The sequence below is a fragment of the Benincasa hispida genome, chromosome 11 (assembly GCF_027475165.1).
Source record: "Benincasa hispida cultivar pf3 chromosome 11, pf3_genome.v1.1, whole genome shotgun sequence".
NCBI lineage: Eukaryota > Viridiplantae > Streptophyta > Magnoliopsida > Cucurbitales > Cucurbitaceae > Benincasa > Benincasa hispida.
The window spans coordinates 51,064,594-51,092,281 of record NC_143488.1 but is presented as its reverse complement, the minus strand read 5'-3'; the positions used below and the strand labels follow the sequence as shown (position 1 = coordinate 51,092,281).

The 27,688-nt window shown below is 31.9% G+C and overlaps 1 protein-coding gene and 1 long non-coding RNA gene across 3 annotated transcripts; one reads left to right on the top strand and one right to left on the bottom strand.

The window, feature by feature from the left end:
- The first annotated feature begins 15,930 nt into the window (after nt 1–15,930).
- On the top strand, nt 15,931–20,337 carry LOC120092200 (tryptophan synthase alpha chain-like). Its single transcript, XM_039050440.2, has 9 exons — nt 15,931–16,378; nt 17,117–17,263; nt 17,346–17,411; nt 17,664–17,772; nt 18,287–18,363; nt 18,918–18,995; nt 19,636–19,713; nt 19,854–19,913; nt 19,990–20,337. The coding sequence occupies exons 1-9, from the start codon at nt 16,190–16,192 to the stop codon at nt 20,122–20,124; spliced, it is 939 nt and encodes a 312-aa protein (XP_038906368.1). The 5' UTR covers nt 15,931–16,189; the 3' UTR covers nt 20,125–20,337.
- Nucleotides 20,338–21,451: 1,114 nt separating this feature from the next.
- LOC120092201 (uncharacterized) lies at nt 21,452–22,178 on the bottom strand. 2 transcript variants are annotated; one of them, XR_005485931.2, is made up of 2 exons: nt 22,051–22,168; nt 21,452–21,905 (listed from the first exon to the last, which is right to left on the bottom strand). It is a non-coding gene; the product is annotated as an uncharacterized LOC120092201 (long non-coding RNA). The 2 variants fall into 2 exon arrangements; XR_005485932.2 differs by having other exon boundaries at nt 21,579–21,905; nt 22,060–22,178.
- Between the last annotated feature and the right edge of the window lie 5,510 nt (nt 22,179–27,688).

The window sequence follows — 27,688 nt, the reverse complement described above, 5'->3', positions numbered from 1 at the left end:
ACTAAAAGTGTCAAAATTGATGCTAACTTTTGCAAACCTCTTTCTTGATTGCATGAAAATGCCGTACTTTCCCCTCTTGTATTGTCAAAGTATTGCTATATGAGAGTATCATAATTCATAAACAAGAAACGTAAAGGTAAACAATTTAGGACTCTTTTGGATTGACTTAAGAAAAAAAAATTCAAAAGACTCATATTTATCTAAACTTTTTTAATAAAAAAATGATTAAAATACACTTGAAAAGCTATTTTGAATAGTTGTCAAATTCCCATTTCTTTCAAAATGACTTATTTTTTAAATTAAACACTTAAAAATGTAATCCAAACACACGCTAAAACTCTTAAAACTCTTTCACGGAAAAAGTACATTTGACATACGAAAATTTAGTATGAATTGCCAAACAAACCTTTTTTGCCTTCAAATATTCTTCATAAATTGAGAAATATATTATTTTTTGGCTAAATTGGAGTAGAGTAAGCTGGTATTTTCATTATATAATGGTATTTTGGCTAAATATTCTTCATAAATTGAGAAATATATGGCTACTGGTATTTTCATTATATAATGGTATTTTGGCTAGTTTGACATTATTTATTGATATAACAAGTATTAATTGAGGAACTTCCATTGATATGGAGGAATTCTCAGGAAGGTATTCTCAAGGTGATTTTGGTGGGAAAATTTGCTTACGGTGAGTGTTTGCTTAGTTTTATGCGTTGATATGTGGATAAATGCATATGTAAGTGCCAAATGCATGCTTATGATGTTATGTTGTTGCCATGATATTGCTTGTGAAATTGCTATGGAAACTGAGATTATACCCAGATTACATAAGTTAGCATGCTTAATAAAAGGTGTTTGGCGGGAAAATATAGCCGTCCTTGGTCGGTGGGAAATAATAGTCGATGACGACCGACGGAAAATATAGTCAAGTTACCTAAGCATGACTAGCGAGAAAGGAATTGTCGATGTGTACATTGACGGAAAAAGTGGGTTATAGGAAAGTTTCCATAACAAGTTGTTATGATTGATAATATATCCATGATATGAACATGCCAAGTAGAGCATGGAACTGGAGGATGATAATTGAATGAATGTACACATGATCATATATAGATTATGTGATTGATTTCCCAAAAATATGTTTTGCAAAGTGATTATTATTCTAAAAGAACCACTCACTAGGCTTAGTAGCTCACACTCTTCCAAATGTTTTCTTATATCCCCTCCCCCCCCCAGGTAGCAAAGCGGAGCATTCAGGAATGAGTCTACTAACCACCAACACACCAGGACTTGGTAAATTCTCAGGGCACGGCTCGGATCATGTAATAAAGAATATAGAAAATTGAACTATGTGTATGAAAGTTAGGTAGATTATTGTAAACATGTTAAAATATTTAATAGATAAGAGGGGAAATGTTAAATTTAAATGTTGTCTTGGAATACTACTAGTGTACCCTCACGCTCTCTTCCAGGTCTTAGGGGCTAAGGCTAAGGAGGGGTGTGACAGGGCGTCTTATACAAAGGAGTTTGTATAAGACTAGACCACAAAGTGTTTTAGTCTCATTATATAACGTCGTTCATGACAGAGACTTCACTTCACTAGTATGACCATAGGTAACATGACCTCAATTCTGAGTAAGTTGGGAACTTCTGCCTTTGAGGACAGTCCTTTAATTTGCATAGGTGCGACCAGATTGCCGACTCAAACCTACCACTTTGGGGATTCTTTTGATTTGGGAGTTGGGAACTCAGCTACACAAAATGGAATTCACTCCTTCCCTGAAGCAGGGGTAAGTAGATAGATTTCTCGCTTAAGAGTTGATTCTGGGGCTTGAACGATGTGGCGCCATACACCTTCTCATGGCCTGAGAGGTGTCCACACATAGTAGGACTATGTTGTATTGTTCATTAGAGGGATCAGTGGTACTTAAGGAGTTAGATGTAACTACAGGGGCAAAACGGTAAATTGGCCTAGTTGTACTTACGAGCATCTATGAAGGGTTATCGTACTGTTGACTGGTTATATCTGATAGACACAGAAATATATTTGTGGTGAGAATAGTGCAGCTATCGGTCTTAGTGTCTGGCAATTAACGAATGGTGGATCTCGTGGCTAAAAAGTTTAGTCAGCTATTCACGTACCGTTGGAGCTTCAAGCTACATGTTCATAAGGTCCTCTTGGTAGCTCAATGGATTCAAATTGAGAATCGATTTTTTGGTCAATTTGAAGTGTTCAACTTGACAAGAGGGAGTTTGATTATATATGATATGATTAAACTAGTCGATTATATATGATATAGTTGACATGATGTATGAGATACATTAATTGGAAGAAAATGATATAAGTAAGATTTATATCTAGTGGAGGAAGAGAAAATTACTATGGTTTATATGTTACATATGATGTGATATTAAAACTATAGGTTATAAATATAATATGATTATATTTATTTATAATTAAACAATTATGAGATAATTATTGGTGGTTTTCTTCATAACCGTATGTAAAAATGGGAGGTTGCATTCAGTATTCATAACTGAAGGATAAAATGAAGATAGTTTTCATTTTGCAAATAGATCGGACAATTTCTTCACGATTTGTACACTGCCTATCGTTTAGCTAACAAGAGCATACACGATAGCTAAAGTTTTCCTAAACAATCGTGTACATGCTCAGTCGACCTAAACGATCGTATAGTTTTTACTACATGATCGTGCGCGAGATCGAGTTTTCCTAAACGATCAGTCCCGAATTATTAAACGATCGTGCACCTGTTTCTAAACGATCAAGCACTCGTCTATACGATAGACACAAAATCTCTCCCACTTGTTTGGTCGTTGAATACGATCGTAGTTTCCTCTTCCCCTCTACTAAATCCAATAGAGCCCACACCTCCTAGATTCTCATTCCGAGAATACCGAGGTTACTGAGTGGTGGTGTCCTTCTTGTTGCATGTTCATATAGAAGACCGTTCGATGGTGAGCGATAGCAAGATTTGGTGGACGATTACCTTGGCATGCATAGTGACAACGAGAGTTGCTGGTCTTGACGAGAGCGAGAGATAAAGAGAAAAAGAATTCTTCAAAAGGTATGTCTCTCATTCCTTGGAATTTAAGTTATTAAAAGCATGTCGTAATTTGTTTGTAGATGCATAATTTATTGTATATTTGTAAATGCGGTATTTCTATCACAATGAATTTGGAACGATCTTGTTTCCTCTCATCGATACTCTTTGATAAGAGTTCCTTCATCCCTAACCCTCAGCCCAAAGACCCAAGCTATTATGTAGTAAGAACCTTTGAATCTAAGAAATTAACATCTTTCTATACGATTTAATTCAACCCTGAGAAAAAGACTAGAATTAGATTACTCTTGATTGAAGATCTAGAAGCAAGATTGGGAAATCTTGCTCTAGATTGAGTCACTCCATAATCAACTTGATCAAGGTTAGATTGAATGACTCACATGCATTCTATCACAAGAATTGCAAAATTCTAAGGGAAAAGTCTCAAATATGAGATCTCAAATTTCATTCATAAAAATCATAATTTGATTATAAATGGATGGGGAAAAGGCTTTATATAGTCTTGTAGAGATTCTAATACAATTAATGTAAAGTAGCAAAAGTCAACATAAAACATTAAAGACTTCTCCCTCTTCCATCCACCATCTTTCAACCACCATCTTTAATGTAACATCATTAATGGCAACATCCATCTTTCCAATCACCATATTTAATTCAACTCTATTAATTGCAGCCTTCATCTTTTCTACCACCATCTTCCATGCATCTCTATAATTACCAAGATATAAATTTAACACTTAAAAGTTAGAAATTAATTAAAGACAACAAATAACTCTAAAATTAAAATGCTAGAAATTAATTAAAATCAACTAAAGTTTATTAATGCTTCTCATAGGTCCCGATCCATATCATCTTCCCCTCTTCGAAAGAATTCGTCCTCGAATTTGAAAGTATCTTCTACATCGAATGGACGAAATTCAGCGATATTGAAAAAGTAATTCACATCTCCCTCGCCTTGTAGAGTAATCTTGTAGGCATTGGATTTCATATGCAAGTCATCAATGGAACTTCACTTGGGTTTCTTCGGGAAACAACAACGATCCTTCCAAATCTGTTTCCACGCCCAATTCCTCACTTTGAACACCTTGCTTGTTGCCATAGTTGAATTGTGAAGCAAATTTGGAGTTGTGTCTCTCAATAAATGATTTAGCTTTGAAGTCTATATGTTGTACTTCATTGTTGACATTCGAAACAATCTTCAAATCAAGCATCTTTATAAGTGTTTTGGCTTCCTTTAAGAACTCAAAAGAAACACTAGAAAAACATGGCTTGAGCTCACCTGTTAGAAAACAAGTTTTTTTGTATAGAAGAATAAAAATATTTTGTTTTGAAAACAAAATAGATTTAACCTCACTAGTACTATCAAATAAGCTCACATTTTTTTACTTTTCTCTCATTTTTCTCTCTAGGCCATAAACTAACCTCGTGCTTTTCTTTTCTCACATGATTCTTTTTCAATCAATCTACATGCTTTTGTTTTTGGCCTTTTATGTCTTTTTCTCTAACTCAACACATCAACATAAACTTCAATATTAGGTGTTACAATACAATTAGCTAATTTTTCACAAGGTATGTCATCTTGAATTTTATTACTCTCTACCACAACAATGGGCATACTTTCAGTAGATGAACTAACCTTTTTCAAATTTGATTCAATTCTTGAGTCAATTTAGATAGGTAATAACCGCTTGATGTAACTTAACCAAACTATTGCGAAAAATCTTCCAAAAAATTTCATTGCTATTATACCTCTCATGGCAATTTCTTCCTTGACGAAACATACTCTTAAATGAAAAGGAATAGATCTCAAAACACTCCATTCACGGATTGTTCGCTCAAGAATACTCACATACATAAAAGGTAAGCTATTTGGAAAAGTGGCTAAATTATGTATTGGGTAAGCTTATGTGGAATAAGCAATTTTTGAAATAAAGAGCTATTCAATATAAGCCAGACAAGATAATTATGAAAATGAGCCCAAAAAGAATAAGAAAATAATAAGACTCAAACAAATAAGGAAAAATACAAAGCAGTTTTTGAATAACTAAAACTGATACACAAATAGAATTGCAAATAAAAGGGTATTACGTAATGAATTTGACAAAATACTCTTCTTAACAATTCCAGATACACGGCTGATCTAAAACTTTATTGATGGATTCAGAGTCAATTCCGGCCGCTTACATTGAGAAAGAAAATGGAAGATGAGAAGAAAGGTCAACAGTTTTAGATTTGAATTAGTTTTCAGCATTTAATGACAATAAGTTGTAAAGACATGTAAATGAACATGCAATTGACCTAGAGAATGACAGAAAATAAAAAAATTAATGTTATAACTCAATTATGCCAAATTGGTTCAAATATTCAAGATTAAACACACAATTTGCATGATAATTGCAAGTACAAAATTCTGGATTTTTTTCTCTTGTTTTTTTTTTCACTTTTTTCTGCTTTTTTCTTCCTTTTTTTTTTAACTTTCTTTTTCAAATATCTAAATTTGATCAAGAAGATTGAAATAAGATAAAAGGATGAAGAAACCAACGAACTAAATGGATAGAAATGGAAATGTGAATAAAAATGCAAAAACAACAAAGAAAGATAGAATTAATTCTAGAGTAGGCCACAAAGATGCAACCTAGGCTCTGATACCAAATGATAAGGCAACTCTAACCCTCATCCCAAAGACCCAAGCTATTATGTAGCAAGAATCTTTGAATCTAAGAAATTAACACCTCCCTATATGGTTTAGTTCAACCCCGAGCAAAGGTTAGAATTAGATTATCTCTTGATCGAAAATCTAGAAGCAAGATTGGAAAATCTTGTTCTAGATTGAGTCAAACTACAATCAAGTTGATCAAGGTTAGATTGAATGACTCACATGCATTCTATCACAAGGATTGAATGGCTCGAATGCATTCTATCACAAGAATTGCAAAATTCTAAGGGAAAAGTCTCAAATATGAGATCTCAAATTGGGAAAATTAAAAGGATATTGTCCTTTTAGAAACTATTTAGGAAAATATTGTTGTTTTCAAACTATTTGTAAAAATATTTTTTTTCTTTTTAAATAAGTCGAGGGCTGAAAATTCGACCTACATAGGTCGAATTTTGAACCCTCGACCTTGCCCTTCCTAACATTATTATTGAGTCTGTTTAATTATCATTCCAGAGACCTTCCTCTATCAAACGATCGTATTTCTAAATTTTCATAAGATCCCCCTGGAATTCTTTCCAAAGCTTGTTGAATAATTTGTACGGATTCTGTCATCTCAGCAAGTCTAACTAAATAACGAGCTAATGAATCTTCTTCTTTTTGCCACTGAACTTTTCAATCAAATACGAGAGCGAGATTATGAGAGAGAGCGAAAGTTTGAGAGAACGTGAGCGAGATTTTGAGCGTGAGCGAGAGCGAGAGCGAAATAGAGAGCGAGAATACCGTACAAATTTCCCTTTTTTTCCTTTTTAATTATTACACATTCCACCTTCTTCTTTCTAATTTTTTTTTAGTTTTCCATTTTATAAAAATAATTTCTAAAAATATTTGATTATTTTATTTAAACTCTAAAAAGAATAAATTAAAAAAATAATAACTCATAAAAATAAAAAAAAATGTAAATTAAATATCTCATTTATATAAAAAAAAAATTACAAAAATCAATGTGTCCCACAAGGCAGACGTCGTCGATTTCGAACTGGTTGTCGTCGTCGACTTCGAACTTGAGGTTACTCGGGTTCTTCTTGATGTTGCTCTGATAACTCTGCAGGCGCTTCATAATATAAATATTTATTATGCTCTCCACAACCCCGACCATGTCCATGCACGTATGAAGAGGAAGGACCAGCCTCTGAGTCATAATGTCCTGAACCAAATGTTAGCAACATCATCATCGGATGAACATAATTAGTTTGACTCTGCGTCTGCGTCATAGGGGGAAACTCTTCCACATTATGTGCAACCTCATCAAACTCATCCTCTTCTCGAACAGGTCCTCTACGTCTAGGAGCTGGTGGAGGAACAATAGGTATATCGTACATATAATGAATTTCCTCCATATAGCTTTGGTTGTCACTACATATAGCAAGAACCTGGTTCGGATCATTCGCAACCTCACGAAGTCTACTGTTGTTCGATCTCTGTGAATTATAAAACAATTAGACAATATTTAAAATAAATTTAAATTAAAAAGATTAGATAATATTCATTCATTTACTAGATGACCCACAGCTGCTCTCGGACGAGTGACGTAACGCCTTGTAATATTTTTATACCAATGAATATATTCTGGAGTGACATCTGTATCAAACTATTCAAGAGAAACCCCCACTACAATAAACCTTGCACGATAGTGCCATCGTACTACCAAATGTGCAACTTTTTTGGATCAATCTCCAGTCCTTAGGTCAATATCATGCAGTACGGGTTCAGTATTATAAGGCGATGGGACATCCTGCTGAAAACCGAATTGTCTCATCACCCTGTCAGGAAGATGCCACTCACCAATGTGAAAACATATGAGAAGACTCATCGTCCGCCATATGTTTTGACCATTCGTACAAAAATTAGGCAAAGTATGCACAATAATTTTGTACGACTCCCAAATAACCTGAAACAAAAAATATTATATTAGAGAATATTAAAGACAAATACAATAAAAATGTGAATAAAATAATCAATTAGGTTTAGTGTAATGTACCTATTCAGGTTGAAGCAGATCAAACATGTATCTATACTGGTTGACTACATGTGTGGTTGTCCTAGTCACACAAAATTTGTCTCTCCACCTAAATTTTTAAATTGATAATTTAGAATTTAAATTAACTAGATCAGTGATATAAAAATTAAATTGAATTAAAACAACATACCGAGAACCGTAGGCTCGTCCAACTAACTGAGCGTCATTAACATGATGTAGCTGTAGAGCCATTGTTGGAAATCGCTCCCAAGCCCATAGTTGCAAAAGTATGAGAGGCCCAGCTATCTCTCGAACCTCAGGTCTTGTTGCTTTGCATAGTTGTCTATACAACCATGCCAAGCATGCTCCACCCCACGAATACCGCCCCGCATCATGGAGGTTAGCTAACAGTGGCAGGAACATCAAGTGAACAAAATGACTTGATTTATCTGAAAACAGACTTCCACCCATCATTTGTAGTATATATGCTCACGCATATCTTATGACGGTTTCCTCGTCTGCATCATCTGTGAGCTCACGAAATTGTGTTCCTAACCATATTAAACTTAACCTCGATCCTTTAATCTTGTCGGCAGGTGGGGTCGCACCGAGGTACAGTTGACAAACTTCTAACCAGTCATCGTACATCACTCCGGTGACCGGCTCACCGTCAACAGGTAACCCCAACAACACTTCTATGTCTTGTAGAGTGATAGTGCACTCTCCAACAGACATATGGAATGTATGCATCTCGGGCCTCCATCTCTCGACCAAGGCTGTGATCAGATGCCATTGAGCCTCTCGACGAAGTAACGATCTCAGATCGATACTGTTGACACTGTCTTGATCTATATCTACTGTTCATGTAACAAGTGGGAAGCATTCGGTATTCATGCTCGCATTTTATGGCCGTTTGCTCACATTTTAACATGAACTAACGAAGATTTTATTGTAACCAGTTAGGACATAATCAAGGAAGTTCCTTCGTTACTAAGACGGGCTCCAGATAGTTAGGGATTGAATAATAAATAATTTTTTTTATTATATATTCATATTGTATATTCAATTTTTTTATAATAATCTACTGTATATTCAATTTTTTTTTTTTTTTTTGTAATCAATAAAGTTTTACATTATAATAATCTAATATATTCAATTTATAGTATAATAATCTAATATATTCAATTTATTGTCTAATGATTATTCAATTATAGTATAATAATCTAATATATTCAATTTGTTGTCCAATGATTATTCAATTATAGTATAATAATCTAATATATTCAATTTGTTGTCTAATGATTATTCAATTATAGTTTAATAATCTAATATATTCAATTTGTTATCTAATGATTATTCAATTATAGTTTAATAATCTAATATATTCAATTATAGTCTAATGATTATTCAATTATAGTATGATTATTAGCTCTTTTTTCTCTTTTTTTATATATATTTCTATGGAAAGGTCAAATAAAGTGAAGACTCTCGCTCTCTCCTAAGATCTAGCTCTCTCAATCTCGCTCTTTTAGTCTCGCTCTCTCCTAAGATCTCGCTCTCTCAGTATCGCTCTCTTCTAAGATCTCGCTCTCTTCTAAGATCTCGCTCTCTCTGTTATTGTTGTTATTTTTCCATTAATGATTACTAGCTTTCATTTATTCTGAAACAATCACAAATACTTTTTTTATTATGGATCTACTACCAGAAACTCAATGCATAATCTTAGCATTCAATGTGTATTCCTGAATAATCTCATTTTTCAATTATTCAACCATTTCATTTTACCAAGTTCAATGTTAGTCAGATGAAACATTCTCGCTTTGAATCTCGCTCTCTCCTAAAATCTTGCTTTGAATCTTGCTCTCTCTTAAAATCTCGTTCAACATCTCGCTCTCTCCTACTATCTCGCTTTGAATCTCGCTCTCTCCTTAATTTGCTTCAACCCACTTATCTTCTTAATCGCTTTGAAGTTTCGACATGTGTGTAACCTTCAACAACCTAATATACAAAATTTTATTCGTAGACAAAGCTAATTCAGAATTGTCTTTCATTCCAAGGCATAAATTGTATCCATGCGCTTCATATTCGCTTGGAGTTCGCTCCCAGAAATATAGTCATCCCCACCCCCTCATGTCAATCCCACAAGCCTCCATCTAATTCGAAATGATAAAAAATGCATAAGTTGTTAGAAGCAGCTCGAGTACACAGATACATATAGTATACCATCTCATTACTTTATTTCCTCTATGGGGGAAAAAGAAAAGTAATAAACCTGCAATCTCGAGGGTGGATATGTGTCGAAACTTCAACCTTCAACAACCTAAGCGAGATTCGCGAGATTTCCCTTGTCGAGTGTTGAAGTTTCAGCCTATGTATTGTTTCCAAGTTTTTCTTTGTTCGTCGAGTTCTCAACGTTCGACTCCACATTAGCCAAGTTCTCAACGTTCGACCTCTAACCTCGAACTCCCAAAACAACAATATTTCTCTAATAAGTTTCAAAACAACAATATTTCTCTAATAAGTTTTGAAAACAACAATATTAATATTAAAGGTCCTCTCAAATTTCATTCATCAAATTCTTGTCACCTTTTTTTTTTACTTTTTTCTTCTATTTTTTTCACCTATTTTCTCCTTTTTTTTTTCCTTATCATTTGGTATCAGAGATAATGCTTTATCATTTGGTATCAGAGTATAGATTGCATTTTGGTGGCCTAATCTAAAATTGATTATATATTTCTTCATTATTTTTGTATTTTCATTCAAATTTCCAATTTTGTCCATTTAGTTCTTTGTTGTTTTCATCCATCTTTCTTCATCCTTTTATCTTATTTAAATTTTATTGATCAAATTTAAATCTTTGAAAAAAAAAAAAGAATAAGAAGAAAAGGAAAAAATGGGGAAAATGGGGAAAATGGGGAAAAAGGTGAAAAAAAAAAAAGAAATTTGTTCTTGTAATTATCATGAAAATTTTGTGTTTAATCTTGAATATTTGAACCAATTTGGCATAATTGAGTTATAACATTAATTCTTTCTATTTTCTGTCATTCTCTAGGTCAATTGCATGTTCATTTGAGTATCTTTACAGCTTCTTGTCATTAAATGCTGAAAACTAATTCAAATCTAAAATTGTTGACTTTTCTTCTTATCTTTCTCAATGTAAACGGTCGAATTTGACTCTGAGTCCTTCAACAAAGTTTTAGATCAGTCGTGTATCTTGAATTGTTAAGCAAAGCATTTTATCAAATTCATTATGTAAAATCCTTTTATTTGCAATTTTATTTTTGTGTTCAGTTTTATCCGAAAACTATTTTGTCCTTTTCCTTAGTTGTTTGAGTATTTTATTGTTTTCTTGTTCTTTTGAGTTTATTTTCATAATTATCTTGTCTTGTTTATATTGAATAGCTCTCTATTTTAAGAATTGCTTATTCCACATAAGCCTACCCAATACATAATTTAGCCACTTTCTCAAATAGCCTACCTTTTATGTGCGTGAGTGTTCTTGAGTGAACAATCTGTGAATTGAGTGGTTTAAGATCTATTCCATTTCATTTAAGAGCATGTTTCATCAAGGAAGAAATCTCCAAGAGAGGTACAATAACAATGAAAGTTTTTGGAAGACTTTTCATAATAGTTTGGTTGAGTTACATCAAACGGTTGATTACCTATCTAAATTGACCCAAGAATTAAATCAGCGAGACCAAAATTTGAAAAATGTTAGTCTATCTACTTAAAATATGCCTATTATTTTGGTAGAGAATGATAAACTTCAAGATGACATACCTTGTGAAAAATAAGCTGATTGTACAGTAACACCTAATATTGAAGTTCATATCAGTGTTTGAGTTAGAGGAAAAGACAGAAAAGGCCAAAACAAAAAATATGTAGATTGATTGAAAAAGAATCTTGTGAGAAAAGGAGTGAGAAAGAAAAGCATGAGGTTAGTTTATGACCTAGAGAAGAAAATGAGAGAAAAGTTGAAAACGTAAGCTTATTTGAGAGAGCTAATGAGGTTAAATCTATTTTGTTTTCAAAGCAAAATGTTTTTTTATCTTCTAAAAAAAAAAAGTACACAAGCCTTAAACTCTTTAGTGTATATATTAATTTCTACAACCTACCTGCAGTTATCTTTTTCTGGTATATTCCTCAATTCTGTCTTTTCTTTGGATGTTAATCACTTATACTAGGGTAGTGGCACATTAAGTAACTTCACAACATTACTTAATAAAATAAAATGAAATAAAATAAAAACTTGTTTTCTAACATGTGAGCTCAAGCCATGTTTTTTTAGTATTTCTTTTGAGTTCTTACAGGAGGCCAAAGCACTTATAAAGATGCTTGATTTGAAGATTGCTTCGAATGTCAACAATGAAGTACAACATATAGACTTCAAGACTAAATCATTTATTGAGAGGCACAACTTTAAATTTGCTTCAAAATTCAACCATGGCAGCAAGCATAAGGTGTTCAAAGTGAGGAATTGGGCGTAAAGACATATTTGGAAGGATCGTTGTTGTTTTTCAAAGAAACCCAAGTGGAGCTTCATTGATGACTTGCATATGAAATCCAATGCCTACAAGATTACTCTACAAGACGAGGGAGATATGAATTCTTTTTTCAATGCCACTGAATTTCATCCATTCGATATAAGAGATACTTTTGAAATCGATGATGAATCCTTTCGAAGAGGAGGAAGATTATATGGATCGGGACCTATGAGAAGCATTAGTAAACTTTAGTTGATTTTAATTAATTTCCAGCATTTTAATTTTAGAGTTATTCGTTGTCTTTAATTAATTTATAGCTTTTAAATGTTAAATTTATGTCTTGGACTCTTGATAATTATAGAGGTACATGGAAGATGTTGGTTGGAAAGATGAAGGTTGCCATTAAGGATGTTACATTAAAAATGGTGGTCGGAAAATGGAGAACTCTTTAATGTTTTACGTTGACTTTTGTTATTTTACATTTATTGTATTATAATATCTACAAGCCTATATAAAGCCATCTCCTCATCCATTTGTAAGAAGACTAAGAATTTTATGAATGAAATTTGAGATCTCGTATTTGAGACTTTTATCTTAGAATTTTGAAATTTTTGTGATAGAATGTATGTGAGTTATTTAATCTAACCTTGATCAAGTTGATTGTGTAGTGACTCGATCTAGAACAAGATTTTCCAATCACGCTTCTAGATCTTCGACCAAGAGTTAATCTAGTTCTAACATTTTTCTCGAGGTTGAACTAAATTGTATAGGGAGGTGTTAATTTCTTAGATTCAAAGGTTTTTGTTACATAATAGCTTGGGTCTTTGGGTTGAGGGATATGGTTGTCTTATCATTTGAATGTTGGAAATTAAATTTGTTGTTTGAAATCTTCTTTTGGTCACTAAAATTAATGTTTATATTATTTTAGTTTTAGATACTTCCATGTATTTAGTCTCAGTCTCTAAATTTGGTATGAATCCATTTTGGTCACTTCTGATAATTATTTTATGAATTATTTTAGGAAAATAGTTTTAAATAACAAACTGTTAAAAATAATTTTAAATATAATAAAATATCACGGACTATCACTAATAAACGTGGATAGGCATCTATAAGTGTATCGATGTCTATCACTGATAATAGTGACATTTTACTATATTTATAAATATTTTAATTCATTTTTTTAAATTGGAAAAGAACTCATTATTTTACATATACCTAATGTATTTAGTTTTTTTTTTTCTTTTATAATTTATTTTGACTAGTGAACAAACAAACTTAATTAGGATATCAACATTTTTCTAGCATGTCAATATTTTAATCAATATTTTTATATGCACGTAAGTTTACATCAACATTAGGACACTGCCGTAAAAATTTGACAAAAACGGACAAAAGAAAAAACAAAATATTGCTAACGAAATTATATATATACTGATAATTAAAAGTTTTAATTTATCAAAGAACGTAAAATGTTGATTTAGTTAATTTAAAAGAATAATATATTTGTGGTCTCCATATTTTGACTCTAATTTTTATTTGGTCCTTAAGTTTTAAAAGGTTATATATTTAGTTCTTAAGTTTTGAATTTTGTTTCAATTTAGTCCTTAAGTTTCAAAATGTTATAATTTTACTTTTGAGATTTGAGTTTTGTTTCAAATTTGGTCCATGAGTTTAAAGATGTTACATTTTTAACATTAATTTTTCATTAAATACTAATTTTCATTCACATCAATTTCTGTTAATTAATTAAAAATAATTACAAGCGAAATTTTAAACATAATTTTAAAAATGATAAAAATAGTGAAAGTTAATTAATCATAATTCTTTTAATGATTTTTAATTTATTAACATAAATTAACTCTAAAAACGGAAAGTGGGTATTAATTAAAAATCAAGATTAAAAGTGTAAATCTTAAAATATAGAGACCAAATTGAAGTAAAACTCAAATGTCTAGGAAAAAATTGTAGCATGAAACCTAGTGACTAATTGAAACTAAACTCAAAATTTAATGACAAAATATGTAACATTTTGAAATCTATAAACTAAATAGAAACTAGACCCAAAATTTATAGACCAAAAAGATATTTTTTTTCTTAATTTAAATACTTGTATCCATATTGACATTATATAATGATTGACATTTTCATAAAATTGACTTCAACATTTAAAACCTTCTGAGCCTTTTAACATTCAATCTCTTTCCTTAGGTAAGAGTTATCTCTTCTATGCAATGCTAAACATTCTCTCTCCTTCATGCAATATAATATAGTGCTTTCTCTAACGTGTATCATTCCCATGCATCCAAGCCAGGTCATACCACATTTTCATGCAAAATATCACCCCTTGAACAGCACTCAAAAACTGCAAATATGTCCAAATATATCACATTTAAATTTTATTTTGGTTTCTAAATTTTTAATAATATTTTATTTTGGTTCATAAACTCTTTAAAATGTCCATTTTAATCATTCAAAATGTATGAATAGGAAAAACTTTCAAAATGTATGAACTTAACCCATGTGAAAGAGCTTGAACAATGAAAGGAAAGACTTTACTTTAGAGTTTGATCTGATTTTCCTTTCGCTTAAATAACAAAAAAGGATAGAAGGGCTTTAGCGGTTAAAAAGAGGTGTGTGTGGTCGGGCTTCTTTCTTTATAGTGTTGTCCGCCCCCTTCTTCATTCATCCATTTAGGACTTTGAATATTGTTTTATTTTTATCTTAAACTTTTAAAAATGTTCATTTTAATTCCTGAACTTTTTTTTTAAAAAAAATGCTTATTTTGGTCCTTGTTATTTTAAGGATTTGTTAACTCTTTAATAAAACGGTGAGATGACTTATATTTTTGGATACCTAGGCTATCAAATAAGTTAGTTATGCTAAAAATTATATAGTTTTAATTTTGAATAAAATGACAAAGTAGAAGAATTTAAAAGACATTTTTAGTTCAAAATTTTGGTATTTATAGTTGGCATTTTACTTCACGCACATCTTGCTCAATACATCTAGAGTCTAGTCATTCAAAAATACAAGTTCCCTCACATTTCAATTGAAAGGTTAACATAATTTTAATAGTGGTGGCTAAAATAAACACTTTTTAAAAGTTTAAAAACTAAAATGAACGTTTTTTAAAGTTTAAGGACCAAAATAGAACAATATTCAAAGTTTGGAAACTAAAATAGGACTTAAACATAGGAAAATTATTTTAAATGACAAAACTGTTGAAAATATTTACAAATAATAGTAAAATATCATCGTCTGTCTGTAATAGGCTGTAATAAACCATGATAGGCTACTATCTATGATCACTAGTAAAATTTTGCTATATATTTAAATATTTTAGTTCATTTTCTTGTTTTAAAAACAATGCCTTTTATATATATATAAAATTAAGAGCTCCAAATTTTGATACATATGAATATTATAAATATTCAACTTGCATGTGATATTAAATTTTTGTCAAATATGTCGATATTCCTAACATGGGATGATTCAAAGAAAAAATCATCACGGAAACAAAAGTAAAGAAACAAAATGTCACAGTTAGCTCAGGCTGCTTATCATAAAGTGGGGAAAATGGGCATTTTAAACGTTCCATGTCTTATTTTTAACGTGGCAATGGAAATAAATGTCGTCCTAAAACCATTTACATAAATTCTATAATAAGCAAGAACAAAAACTGAACCAACAAATTTAAGCCCATCTAAACCATTTAGCCGCCATTTTTTCGTCTCTTGATCTCAAAAACTTCTCTACACAACAACCCCAACACGGCTTGCTTTTTTGTAACTGCGGCCGTTGTAAACCAAAACAAAACCCACCTCCTAAGCTTTGTATTTATAATGTATTTGAATTTGAAGAGTTTTTTAATCGAATTGAATTGGGGGAGAAGAAACCCATTTCACCAATCTAAAATTTTCTCCAAAACCCTCTTTACCAAATGGCCATTGCATTCAAATCTTCGAGTTTTCGTCCCCTCAACAAGATACCCAGTTCGCCCATCTTTTCTCCACGTCCCTGTAAGATTTCAGTCTTCAAATCCAAGCGGTTTGCTCCAATGGCTACTCTGGCAGCCTCCCCTGTTGTTGGACTGTCCGAAACATTCAACAAATTGAGAGAACAAGGCAAGGTAAATATGTCTTTCTACTGTTTACAATGTATCAATCATTTCAGCCTTTTCTATATGAAATCTTTATATCGTTTGTCTGTTTGTTTGTTTGAATTTTTTATTGTTTTCATTGGATTGTACTTGTTTTGCATTCTGTGTGTTTGTTGGTTGGTATTGAAAGGGCAAATTAATTGTCTGAGAAAGAGTCTATGCATGCCTCAGCTTGATTTTCACTCATCCTTGTGCTTTCACCTAAATTTTAGGTTAAATTATGAGATTGGTATTTGAGCTTTCAGGTTTTGTTTTTTTAATATGTATTTTAAAAAGTTGTTAAGAACTTATAGGCTTGTGTTTATTTATTCTCTATACTTCAAAAAGATTTTAGTACATTCTTAAACTTTTAAGCATTTATTGTTAACTCTGTCAATTTAAGGTTTGGTTCAACTAATGTTTGAACCTACTTGAAATCAGCTTGCCGTTTATTTTGTAAATAATGCAATCAACATGTCACGTAAGCGTTGAATTGACAGAATTGACGATAGAGACCTATTAGACACAAAAGTATATGTTTAAGATCTATAATGAACATTTTGAAGTAATTAGATAGACACAACTTCGTGAAGGTCCTATTAGAAACTATTTGAAATACTGAGACTAGATTTAACCTCAACTTTATTGGTTCTGTCTACTACTTTCTTTGTGGTCTGATGGGTTTTTTTCATTGAAAAACGTTGTCCTAACTGCATTCATGCTTGAAAGGTCGCATTGATCCCCTACATCACTGCTGGTGATCCTGATCTTTCGACCACGGCTGAGGCATTGAAGGTGCTTTCCACCTGTGGATCAGATATAATTGAACTTGGTGTTCCATATTCGGATCCCTTGGCAGATGGTCCTGTTATACAGGTTACTTTATTTTTCCCTTTTGATTTCTCCATTTCGAATCTATTGTTCCTTATTCAGCTCTTTTATGAGTGTTTTTCTGCAGGCTGCAGCCACTCGGTCCTTGGCTAGGGAGACAAACTTTAATGCAATCATTTCTATGCTGAAAGGGGTAAATTGTTATATCATGCAACATGCTTTAAATAATATCAGCTTCTTTTCCACATGCATTTCGACAGGCTGTCAAATTTTGTACTCAAATTGTTAGGAAACTTGGAGTTTGCATGTCTATTTTTGCACATGGCATCTTCAAACAAATGTCTATGGAAATATGTACCCATTTCGATGTGGTTCACTGCCCTTTAGCCTTTCATTCATGAAACTTACAGTATAACTTGTTTCTGTTTTGTTTTTGGCTGGTCAGGTGATTCCTGAACTATCTTGTCCAATTTCCCTTTTTACATATTATAACCTAATTCTCAAACGTGGCATCGAGAACTTCGTGATGATAATAAAAGATGCTGGTGTACGAGGTAATTAATAAGCTTGCCAAATCTTCTTCTAATGAATTAGATTTGTTTTAATTAATTTAATACTGTTCTACTTCCAAGATGACATGGTAAAGGCTAGGCCAATGGTTAATTTGTCTTTGCTATAACTTGCATATAAACACTGTATTGAAAGCATCTTTATCTTTATCTCAGTGAAAGGTACTCCTAATAATATTGGGTGGGTGGTGATGTTTGAATTCTTTATAAGATGGGAATATTTTATTTAAAGTTATAGAGTATTGCATGAGTTTTCAAATATACTATGAAGTATTGTCAACCAACCATAGCTTAATGGATAAAGACATCAATTATCATCTCAAATGTCGATGGTTTGATTCCCCGCCCACGATTGTTGAACTCAACATATATTATTATGTACAAAATCTTGACGTGGTTTTTCTCTATTTAGAAAGTTCCATGGAAAATATGTGATCTTTATCATCATTGGGTTCGTGAATATGTTTTTGGACTGTGCTCATATTGCACTTTCTTGCAGGGCTTGTTGTTCCAGATGTTCCTCTTGAGGAGACGGAAATTTTGAGAAAGGAAGCTGTAAAGTACAATATTGAACTGGTAATTTATGTTTCTCATAATGGTTGTATAGACTATCTAAATCATTTGCTAGTTTTTAGGTGCTGGTATTTGTTTATTACTTTTACCTTGGATATTGGACTCTGTGCTTTAGACCTCTGGAACATTGCCTAGCATATGAAACACTCCACCGGTCTTGATAACTGCTTCATTGCAGTGCTAAAGATTAGTTTTATTAATTGCCTGAACCTAAAGAAAAAGACCTTCAGGAGCGGATATGAGAAGTAACTTTCTTGATCACAAAAATGATTCATTATTAATGTTAAAACACTTACCTTGAATGCTAGAAAGTAAGTATATGGAATATGGATCAATTGTTCAGGTATACTAGCCTGCATCTCTTTTTCTACTATTATTATTTTCTCGAGAACCAACTTAATGAGGAAATGAATAGCCAATTTGTTGGCTCATTCTTGTTACAGTCACTTGATTAATAAAATTATTTAAAAAAAAAAACCTCAGTCGTTAAACACTGTGTTGATTGCTTGTTGTTCTTATGCTTATGTATTTTATATTATTCTTTTACATTGCTAAAGGTACTCTTAACTACACCAACCACGCCAAAAGATAGGATGAAAGACATCGCTGAAGCTTCAGAGGGATTTGTTTATCTTGTAAGGCCTTTTCTGTTTTTTCTCTTTATATGCTGTAACTTTTGATTTTTGTCATCTCATTGGAGCCTATTGGTCTCATTCATAAAAAGATGAAGTTTAGTAATTTTCTTTACAAGGAATTAAGCCAGTGGACCTCTTCTCCCCATTTCCTTCTCTCCAAAAGCTGAATGATTTTGGATTAGTGAAAGGATTCAAAGTTGGTAGAAGTGACTCAATTATTTTATTTTATTATACATCTTATTTATGAGAAACTAAATATTTGTAGAGATGAATAAAAGAACAAATAACGAGCAATAATAAAAGGAAAATTGCTACTATAAGATATACAACAAAATTGAAGAGACCAAAAACAAAAGAAAGTTGCAGTAAAAGGCTCTAATTGTTACCAAAAGTCTTGATGTTGGATTAGCAATATTCCTTTGGCAGAAGAGAGACTGTCTTCTGCTTGATGGGTTTGTGGCTTTGTTTTCGCGTACAAATAGAATTTTATCTATAGTACAGGGAGAGAGCAAGCATTTTGACGAGAAAACAATTATATCCTTTTATTATTATCAAATTAAAGTTTCGTTGTCAAATTAGAATTCCATTGTCTTTGGCTGTCTGACTTGCAATATGAAATATGTTGTCGTTCAAATTATAGGTGAGCTCCGTTGGAGTTACTGGTACCCGCACATCAGTAAGTGGTAGAGTTCAAACTCTCCTTGAGGAAGTTAAAGAGGTATGTCTGCCTAATATTTAATCTATGAGAAGTACTTGCAGTAACTACAAATTTGTACTTGAAATATAATGGTGTTTGAAAAGCATTGATTTGCAACTGATGAATAACTTAGACACCTCGTAATCTTCTTTCCACGACAGGTTACGGATAAACCAGTAGCAGTCGGTTTTGGTATATCAAAACCCGAGCATGTGAAACAGGTAAAGAACTTTGTCACATACCATAACATCCAATCAATTGTACAATCTATTTGATATGTACTTGCTGTGTTCATAGGTGGCTGACTGGGGAGCAGATGGTATTATTATTGGTAGTGCTATGGTGAAGCTGTTGGGTGAAGCCCAATCCCCTGAGGAAGGATTGAAGGAGCTTGAAAACTTCACCAAATCCTTAAAATCTGCACTCTCTTGATGGCATAAAGCAGGCTGTTTCTTTCATCTGTAAACATGTGCTCAACTTGCACTGTCATCCTAAAATTACTCTTCAAATATTTTCCTTTTTTCCCCTTCTTTTCTTATTTTTTGAAACAGTATTTCCCTTTTCTTTTAACAGTGAATAAAACTATCAGCTCATATTTTCTCCGAAGGTACTTGCCATGGAATATAATGAGAATATTTTCTAGTATTTTCTTGTTAGCCGGTGTGTGATTGCAAGTATAAAATTTCCAAAGTTTAGGACCTGATAGGTAAACAGGATTCACTGGGTTGCGTAAAGTTGTTATGTTTCTATCTGTATCTAGATTTTGAATTTTAAAATATATATTTATAAAATAAAATGACTGTGATAACTATAGATATGTATAAATTCAATTCATTGTTGCTACTATAATATATTATAAATTATATCATAATTGTAAAGTAATATGAAATAAAAGATCTGACTCTTTCTTCATGGTAGAACTGTTCCTCGAGCTCTTGATTTTCACCCTCGAGTTCTTGATCGTTCTAACACATCGTTCACGAGCCTAAATTCTTTGGAAAATTAGTCGTTCTTCTCGTGTTAAAACGTCTCTATGCCCCTCAATCTAAGCAAATTGACTGTTTAATAGCAAATTAGTTGATAGCGTTGTGACGTGTCGTCTTCTAAAGTGTCTTTTTATTTTTCAAAGTGTCACGCCACTCTCAAGCAATACGATGCTGCTCTCAGGTCTAAAATATCGAACAACACTTTCTTCACGACTTTTTGAGCACCTTCTTATATCTCTTCATGTCTAAACTTCAATTTTCACTCCTAAGATTCATGTTTCTCTATAATATAAGGGGTCGTTTAGAGTGCCAACTAAAAGTTGGTGGTGTGGATTATTATAATTCACTCGATGTTTGGGACACCAAATATACTATTGATATGTACAACTGTTTATAACCTACGATTAAGTATAGTAAATACTATTTCAAAACCCTTTGTATAGTAAATACTATTTCAAAACCCTTTGTGCTAAAGTATTCATTTATTATTCGTCATTCATCCTCTATTTTCCAAAGTATTTACTATTTTTTACTCAAACAAAAATAATTTATGCTCCAAGCACAAATTATTATAACCTAAACTAAAATAGTCTATACCCCAAATACTAAATATTATAACCCACCAACTATAATAACCAACTAAATACGCCAAACGTCTTTTAAGTATCTCTAATTTCTATACAAATGCTTGTGTCCTACAAAAACAACGAAGAAGAGCACCAAACCATATATTTAGCACACGAATCTAGCTAAATAAAAGTCCTAGGATAGCATTTTTCGAGTTTTATCATTAATGCGACTAAGATTCAAGGATTCGATGGAGACTTTCCCATCAAGGTAACACATAAGTAAGCCTTAAAGGCGGAGCAGGCGCATGCTCCTAAACACTGTGGAAAAATCTTTTCTTCCTTTAAATCTTCAAACATCGTATTTTGATACTTTTACACACAATTTTGTTCTTTTCTTTTTTGTTTTGTTTTTCGGAAGGTATTAGATTGCAACAACAATAAGAGAACCTCACAACCTGAAGTCAAGATACAAACAAAAAACAATCAAAAAAGACGGGAGAAAACTCAAGGACAAAGACACACGTATGAAAAAGCTAATACAACTAATTCTGCAAAAGAAGCCCCAAACAACTTAGAATAATAAATGGAAACCTCAACTCGTACAACCTAACTTTTCATCGAGGGATGGCACAAGGTAGCTCTTGAAGGGATGAAAATTCTAAAGCACAGAGGAAGCCAAAACACATAACCCAAACGTAATTAAAATTGGCATTTAAAACAGAACAATTTTGCATTTGAATAAAATAGAAAAATAGATCAAACATGCAATTCAAAAACATAATTATACATAGAAGAAATCTTACTTTACAAACCTTTTGACGATAGAATTTATCAATTGGGAATTGGAATTGGGCACCACCATTTGGAGTCCTCCTTATTTTTGCAAGAAAATTGAGGAGATGAGAATTGTGTGATTCTCGTTTTTTCTTTTGGAATTGGGAGGAAAAGGGAACACAAAAAAACAAAGAGAGTTTTGAATATCAATCAATTGATCTTCTCTATTTTTTTTCTTTTACGTTTTATTTAATTAAATAAATAAAAACAATAACCATTTAAATCATATTTAATTGTTCCCTCTCATATAACCTATAGTTTTAATATGCATCTAATGTGCATTAATTTTAATCTATAGTTTTGATTTAATCAATTTAATTAAATTCAAAATTCAATTAAATTTAATAATTAATTAGTTCTCCAATTAATTAATCATTCATCACATATTTAATTTAAATTTCTCATTTGAACCATATTCAAATATATTTCTCTCATTGAACCTATAGTTTTAATATGCATCCAATGCACATTATTTTTAACCCATAGTTTTCAATATGAATCTTATTCCTATTAAATTAATGTTTGAACTCCTTTCAAATATTTCGTTATCTCATTTATTAATTTTGAATCATATCCAAAATTAATAATAAAGTTTAAAATTAAAATTTATATTAAAATGTATCAACATACATTAAAAAATTCCAAATTCTGAACTTGAACATTTCAAAGTCAATTTAATGACAAATTACCTCAATACCTTTTACAAGCTAGGAAGGGGACCTAATGGACAAGTTCCAACGATGTGAGATTAATTGGCTAAACTCATTAACCAAATTAATCAATGTTCGTTAACTGTGGGTACACTTCACTAAAGACCCACAACTGCCCTCCTCTTACTACAAATATATTTTTGTGTCCACAGATATAGACCAATAACAGCAAGTTAGTCCTTCACGAGTGTTCGTAACACCAGCTAGGTCAAATTACCGTTTTACCCCTGGGTTACCTTTACATCCTTAAGTACCAATGCTCTTCTAATGAACAACCTGTTTATGGTCCAATCATTAAACAGAAACCTTTCTCGGATTAGTGAGAAGGTAGGACTCTTTGTTCAAGTCCCGGATACACCACTGAAGAGAACACTCATCTACTTACCCTTAAATCGGGAAGGAATGAAATACATCTTGTATGATTATGTTCCCAGCTACCCATTCGGTCTTATCCTCAAAATGGTAGGCATATCGAGTCGCATTGGCCACTCTCACTTATACAGATCAAAGGACAATCCCTCGTGAACAGAAGTTCATAATATACTCAAGAGTAAGACTAAGTTGCCTAAGTCATCCTATTGAAATAGAAACTTAACTAGTCAATGGAGTTGCATCAAGTGGTTACTATTTCACGGTTCGGTCTTGTGCAAACTCATTATCCAGGATATCCCCACTCGCATGTCTCCTACACGAACGCATTGGATCACTGCATTTGTATCAAATACAAAGTGGATTGTATCCATAGTAATATCAGGATAAGGTACCCAACCTTACCCCTATACTATAAACCCTTTAGTTTGTATCTTGAACATTGATCCCTATATGTCTCTACATACAGTTCAAGACTCATAAGACAACCTAAGATGTTAGTTTATTGGATTTTAGGGTCAATAAGACAAAATTAAATAAAATATCAATAACAATTATTGAGAAAAACATTAATAACTATTTATTAATGATGGTTATTTAATTACATTCACTATCTACGAGTTTTAGGGCATAAAACCCAACAACTCCGTAGACACAAAGATTACACTCTCTCCATACATGATATATAACAACACACCAAACAACTCTTCAGACCTTACACTCACAAATAATTGGCCATACCAAAATAACAAATCTAGTTGAGCTCAGTGTTTTGACGAGAGAACCTATGAGAACACCCTCCCTACAAGAGCATATCGCCCTAAATAACATGAGTACAAGAGTATTTAAAAAATAAATGATCATGAAACCCAACTCTAACATTCAAAGAATGCATACATTGGGATATAAAAACATTGCTTGTTAATATCACACATCAATAATCGAATATGAACACCAAGCTAGACAATAAAAGAATGTATATGAATATTAAATCCATACTAGAGGGACACCACAAGGAACCTAAGTCGCGAAGGACTTCTAAGCACTAGTGAAGTCAAGTCACACATGTAAGATCAGTATGGCAACCCTAAAGGGGGTGAAAAAGGTTAATCAAGCTAATTAAAACTTTTTACTAATGCGAGCTCAATTTAGCAAATTAACACCCTTTTGCTATAAAGTAATTTAAACGATAATTCTATACAAATAATGTCACTTTGAATTAAACAAAAAATTAACAATAACACTCTAAAACACCTATTTAATTCTTAATAAAAAGATTAGTAATGGAAATAGAAGATTAAGAACAACCAACAAAATAAATAAATATGAGCAATTTAATTGAATAACAATAACAAAAATAATTAATTAATTTCAAGTAATAAAATATAATAACAAATTATTGCAAAATTAAATATGAGAGGGATAGAGAAATTGGCACCCAAAATTTTATAACGGTTTGGTACAACCGATCTACATCACTTCTCAAGCTCCTTTTGAGTATGTCACTCAAACTTGACTCTTTCCACGACTTAGAGTTAAACTGCTAGAATGTTCATTTTTCCGGGTGCAAGAACAAACCCGATCCTTTCCACAGTCGATGATCAAACTGTTACAACAATTTTTTTCCTGGATCAAGAGCAACCTCCACAAATATTTGGAAATTTTGAGGAACACTCTTACAACTCTCTTAATATAGTGGATTTACAAATATTAAACTCACAACAAATCAATCCTCACAATACATAAATCTCTCTCAATAATGAGATTAAAAGAATAAAATTGAAGTTTGCAGAGAGCAACAATGGATGGTTAATGAATTATGGAGGATTGTGAAAATATGTGAAATTATTGTTTTATTTTTGGAGAAGATGAATAGTTTAAAACGAGAGGGAAAAAGTGAAAACCATATTTGATGTGGGTCATTGGATATTGATAAAAGAGAATTCAATTATGGATATTTAAACTCAACGTTAGACACAAACATAATATGATAATATGATAATATATATATATATATATATATATATATATTAAAAATCATTTTATTTTGAAACTCAACAAAAGTCAACCATGAGTCTAACTAGCCGTTAGACACAAACATAAAATATATTAAATTCATTTTCTTTTTAAAACCAATCAAATTTTTTTTTTTTTTTAAAAAAAACCTACCATGTGTTAAACATAATATAATATAATATAATAACATATATGTTTAAAAATCAATTTATTTTGAAACCCAACAAAAAGTACAAGGACACAAGCATAAAATACATTAAAATCATTTTCTTTTTAAAATCAATCAAAAAAATTAAAAACCTACTATGTGTTACTCGCCCATTGCTTCAAGTAACACCTTTCAATTGATCCATTTTGATGAGAAAAATTTTGTCACGTCATCAACTTGAGATTTTTCCGTTAAGTTTATTTTGGTAATATCTTCTTTGTGTTGAACTCTAGTTTGAGTGATTCAAACTATTGTTCGAAGCTCTACACAATAAACACTTCAAATTACTCAAAACATTACTTAATTAATTAAGTTTGAGATTTGGGGCCAAAAAGCAAACAACGTGATCCTCACTCCCAACCTCATCTAAGATCAACTATACTTGTTCCAATATTGCAGCCAACTCTTCCTTATTGATAGGCCAAACCCAAATCCCATCAAGAAGGAGAAAGTCACCAATCTTAGTACGAATAGAACTATGTACATCTAAAATGATCAACGTACTAAATTACTGGAAAATAAAACCCCTTTCTAACTAAGGTTAAACTAAATCGAACAACATTTTCTATCTCCAATAAAAAAAAAACGAACCAAGGGCTACAAACTATCTCAAACACAAAGAATAGTCAACTAACACCGAGACGAAGAGCTAGAGACAAATTGCCCAAATACTCCAGTCACTCAAAATATAGGCCTTAACCTAGGTGAGCCCACAAGGACCAACAACGAATTGAGATAAGCAACAACAACTTCATGAAAACAACAACGTTCCAAAATGGAATATGTCTCAGACCACCCTTGTAACATGGAAGATAAACATCCTATCAAATAACCTTGACCCCACCAACAACGTCCACTTTCCCTGAAGGATAGGAGCAAAGTAACCCATCTAAATCAACCACAATCTCACCGGAAAAACAAATATATGAAGATATTGTGAAGTTGTAACCAACCAACATAAGAAAATACAACCTTAAAGGTAGATGTATTTTGTATAATTTAACACATAATATTTTGTTAAAAAATCGATTAAATTATAATGTTAATCAAAGTTTAAGATTTTTGTTTATTTGGTTCCTCGACTTTTAAAGACATTTAATTTACTCCAAAATTTTCAATTTTGTATCTAATAGATTTATAACTAATTCATTCTTTCTTTAAGTGTAATTGATATAATTAATATAAAATTTGAATTTTATATGTTATTAAACCTTAAACTTTTAGTTTTGTATTTAGTTGGTAAATTTTACAAATTTTTGAACCTTAGAAGACTAAATTCATAATTTGAAGATTTCACGAACCAAACATAGACAAATGTGGAGTAAAGAATTGTGGAGATGGACTTACTTTATTTTTGAATTTTGAAAAGTTTCATTTCTACCTATGAGACCGTTGCTCAAGATAAGATCCAAAATCTACAAACAGGCCTAAGCCCATAGGATATCAAAATGAGACATAGGAAGCACACGTTCGAAAAGGGAAATGTCATCCATAAATTCAATTAAGGACCATTCTTAAAAAAGATCGAACTTCAAGTTAGTATAATTGAAATCAACACGTTTTAGGGGTACTTACCTTAAACTTTTAATTTTGTATTTAGTCGGTAAATTTTACAAATTTTGGAAGCTTAAAAGACTAAATTCATAATTTAAAGATTTCACGAACCAAACTTAGACAAATGTGGAGTAAAAAAATTATGGAGATGACCTTAACTTTACTTTTGAATTTTGGAAAGTTTCATTTCAACTCGTTGAGGGTTGCTCAAGGTAAGATCCAAAACCCACAAACAGGCCTAAGCCCATAGGGTATCAGAATGAGACATAGGGAGCGCATGTTCAAAAAGGGAATATCATCCATAAATTCAATCAAGGACCGTTCTGAAAAAAAAAAATCGAACTTCAAGATAGTATAATTGAAATCAACACGTTTTAGGGATACTTACCTTAAACTTTTAATTTTGTATTTAGTTGGTAAGTTTTACAAATTTTGGAAGCTTAGAAGACTAAATTCATAATTTGAAGATTTCACAAACCAGACATAGATAAGGAGTAAAGAATTGTGGAGATGGTCTTAACTTTACTTTTGAATTTTGAAAAGTTTCATTTCAACATGTGAGGATTGCTCAAGATAAGATCCAAAACCCACAAACAAGCCTAAGCCCATAGGGTATTGGAATGAGACATAGGGGGCACACCTTCAAAAGGGAAATGTCAATCATAAATTCAATTAAGGACCGTTCTGAAAAAAAAAAAATCGAACTTCAAGATAGTATAATTAAAATCAACATGTTTTAGGGATACTTAC

Bases quoted from the DNA above. Each gene is read 5' to 3' on its own strand.
- LOC120092200 (XM_039050440.2), top strand. From the start codon at position 16,190: ATGGCCATTGCATTCAAATCTTCGAGTTTTCGTCCCCTCAACAAGATA. The intron at 16,379-17,116 runs GTAAATATGTCT...CATGCTTGAAAG, and splicing joins AATTGAGAGAACAAGGCAAG to GTCGCATTGATCCCCTACAT. The intron at 19,914-19,989 runs GTAAAGAACTTT...CTGTGTTCATAG, and splicing joins AACCCGAGCATGTGAAACAG to GTGGCTGACTGGGGAGCAGA.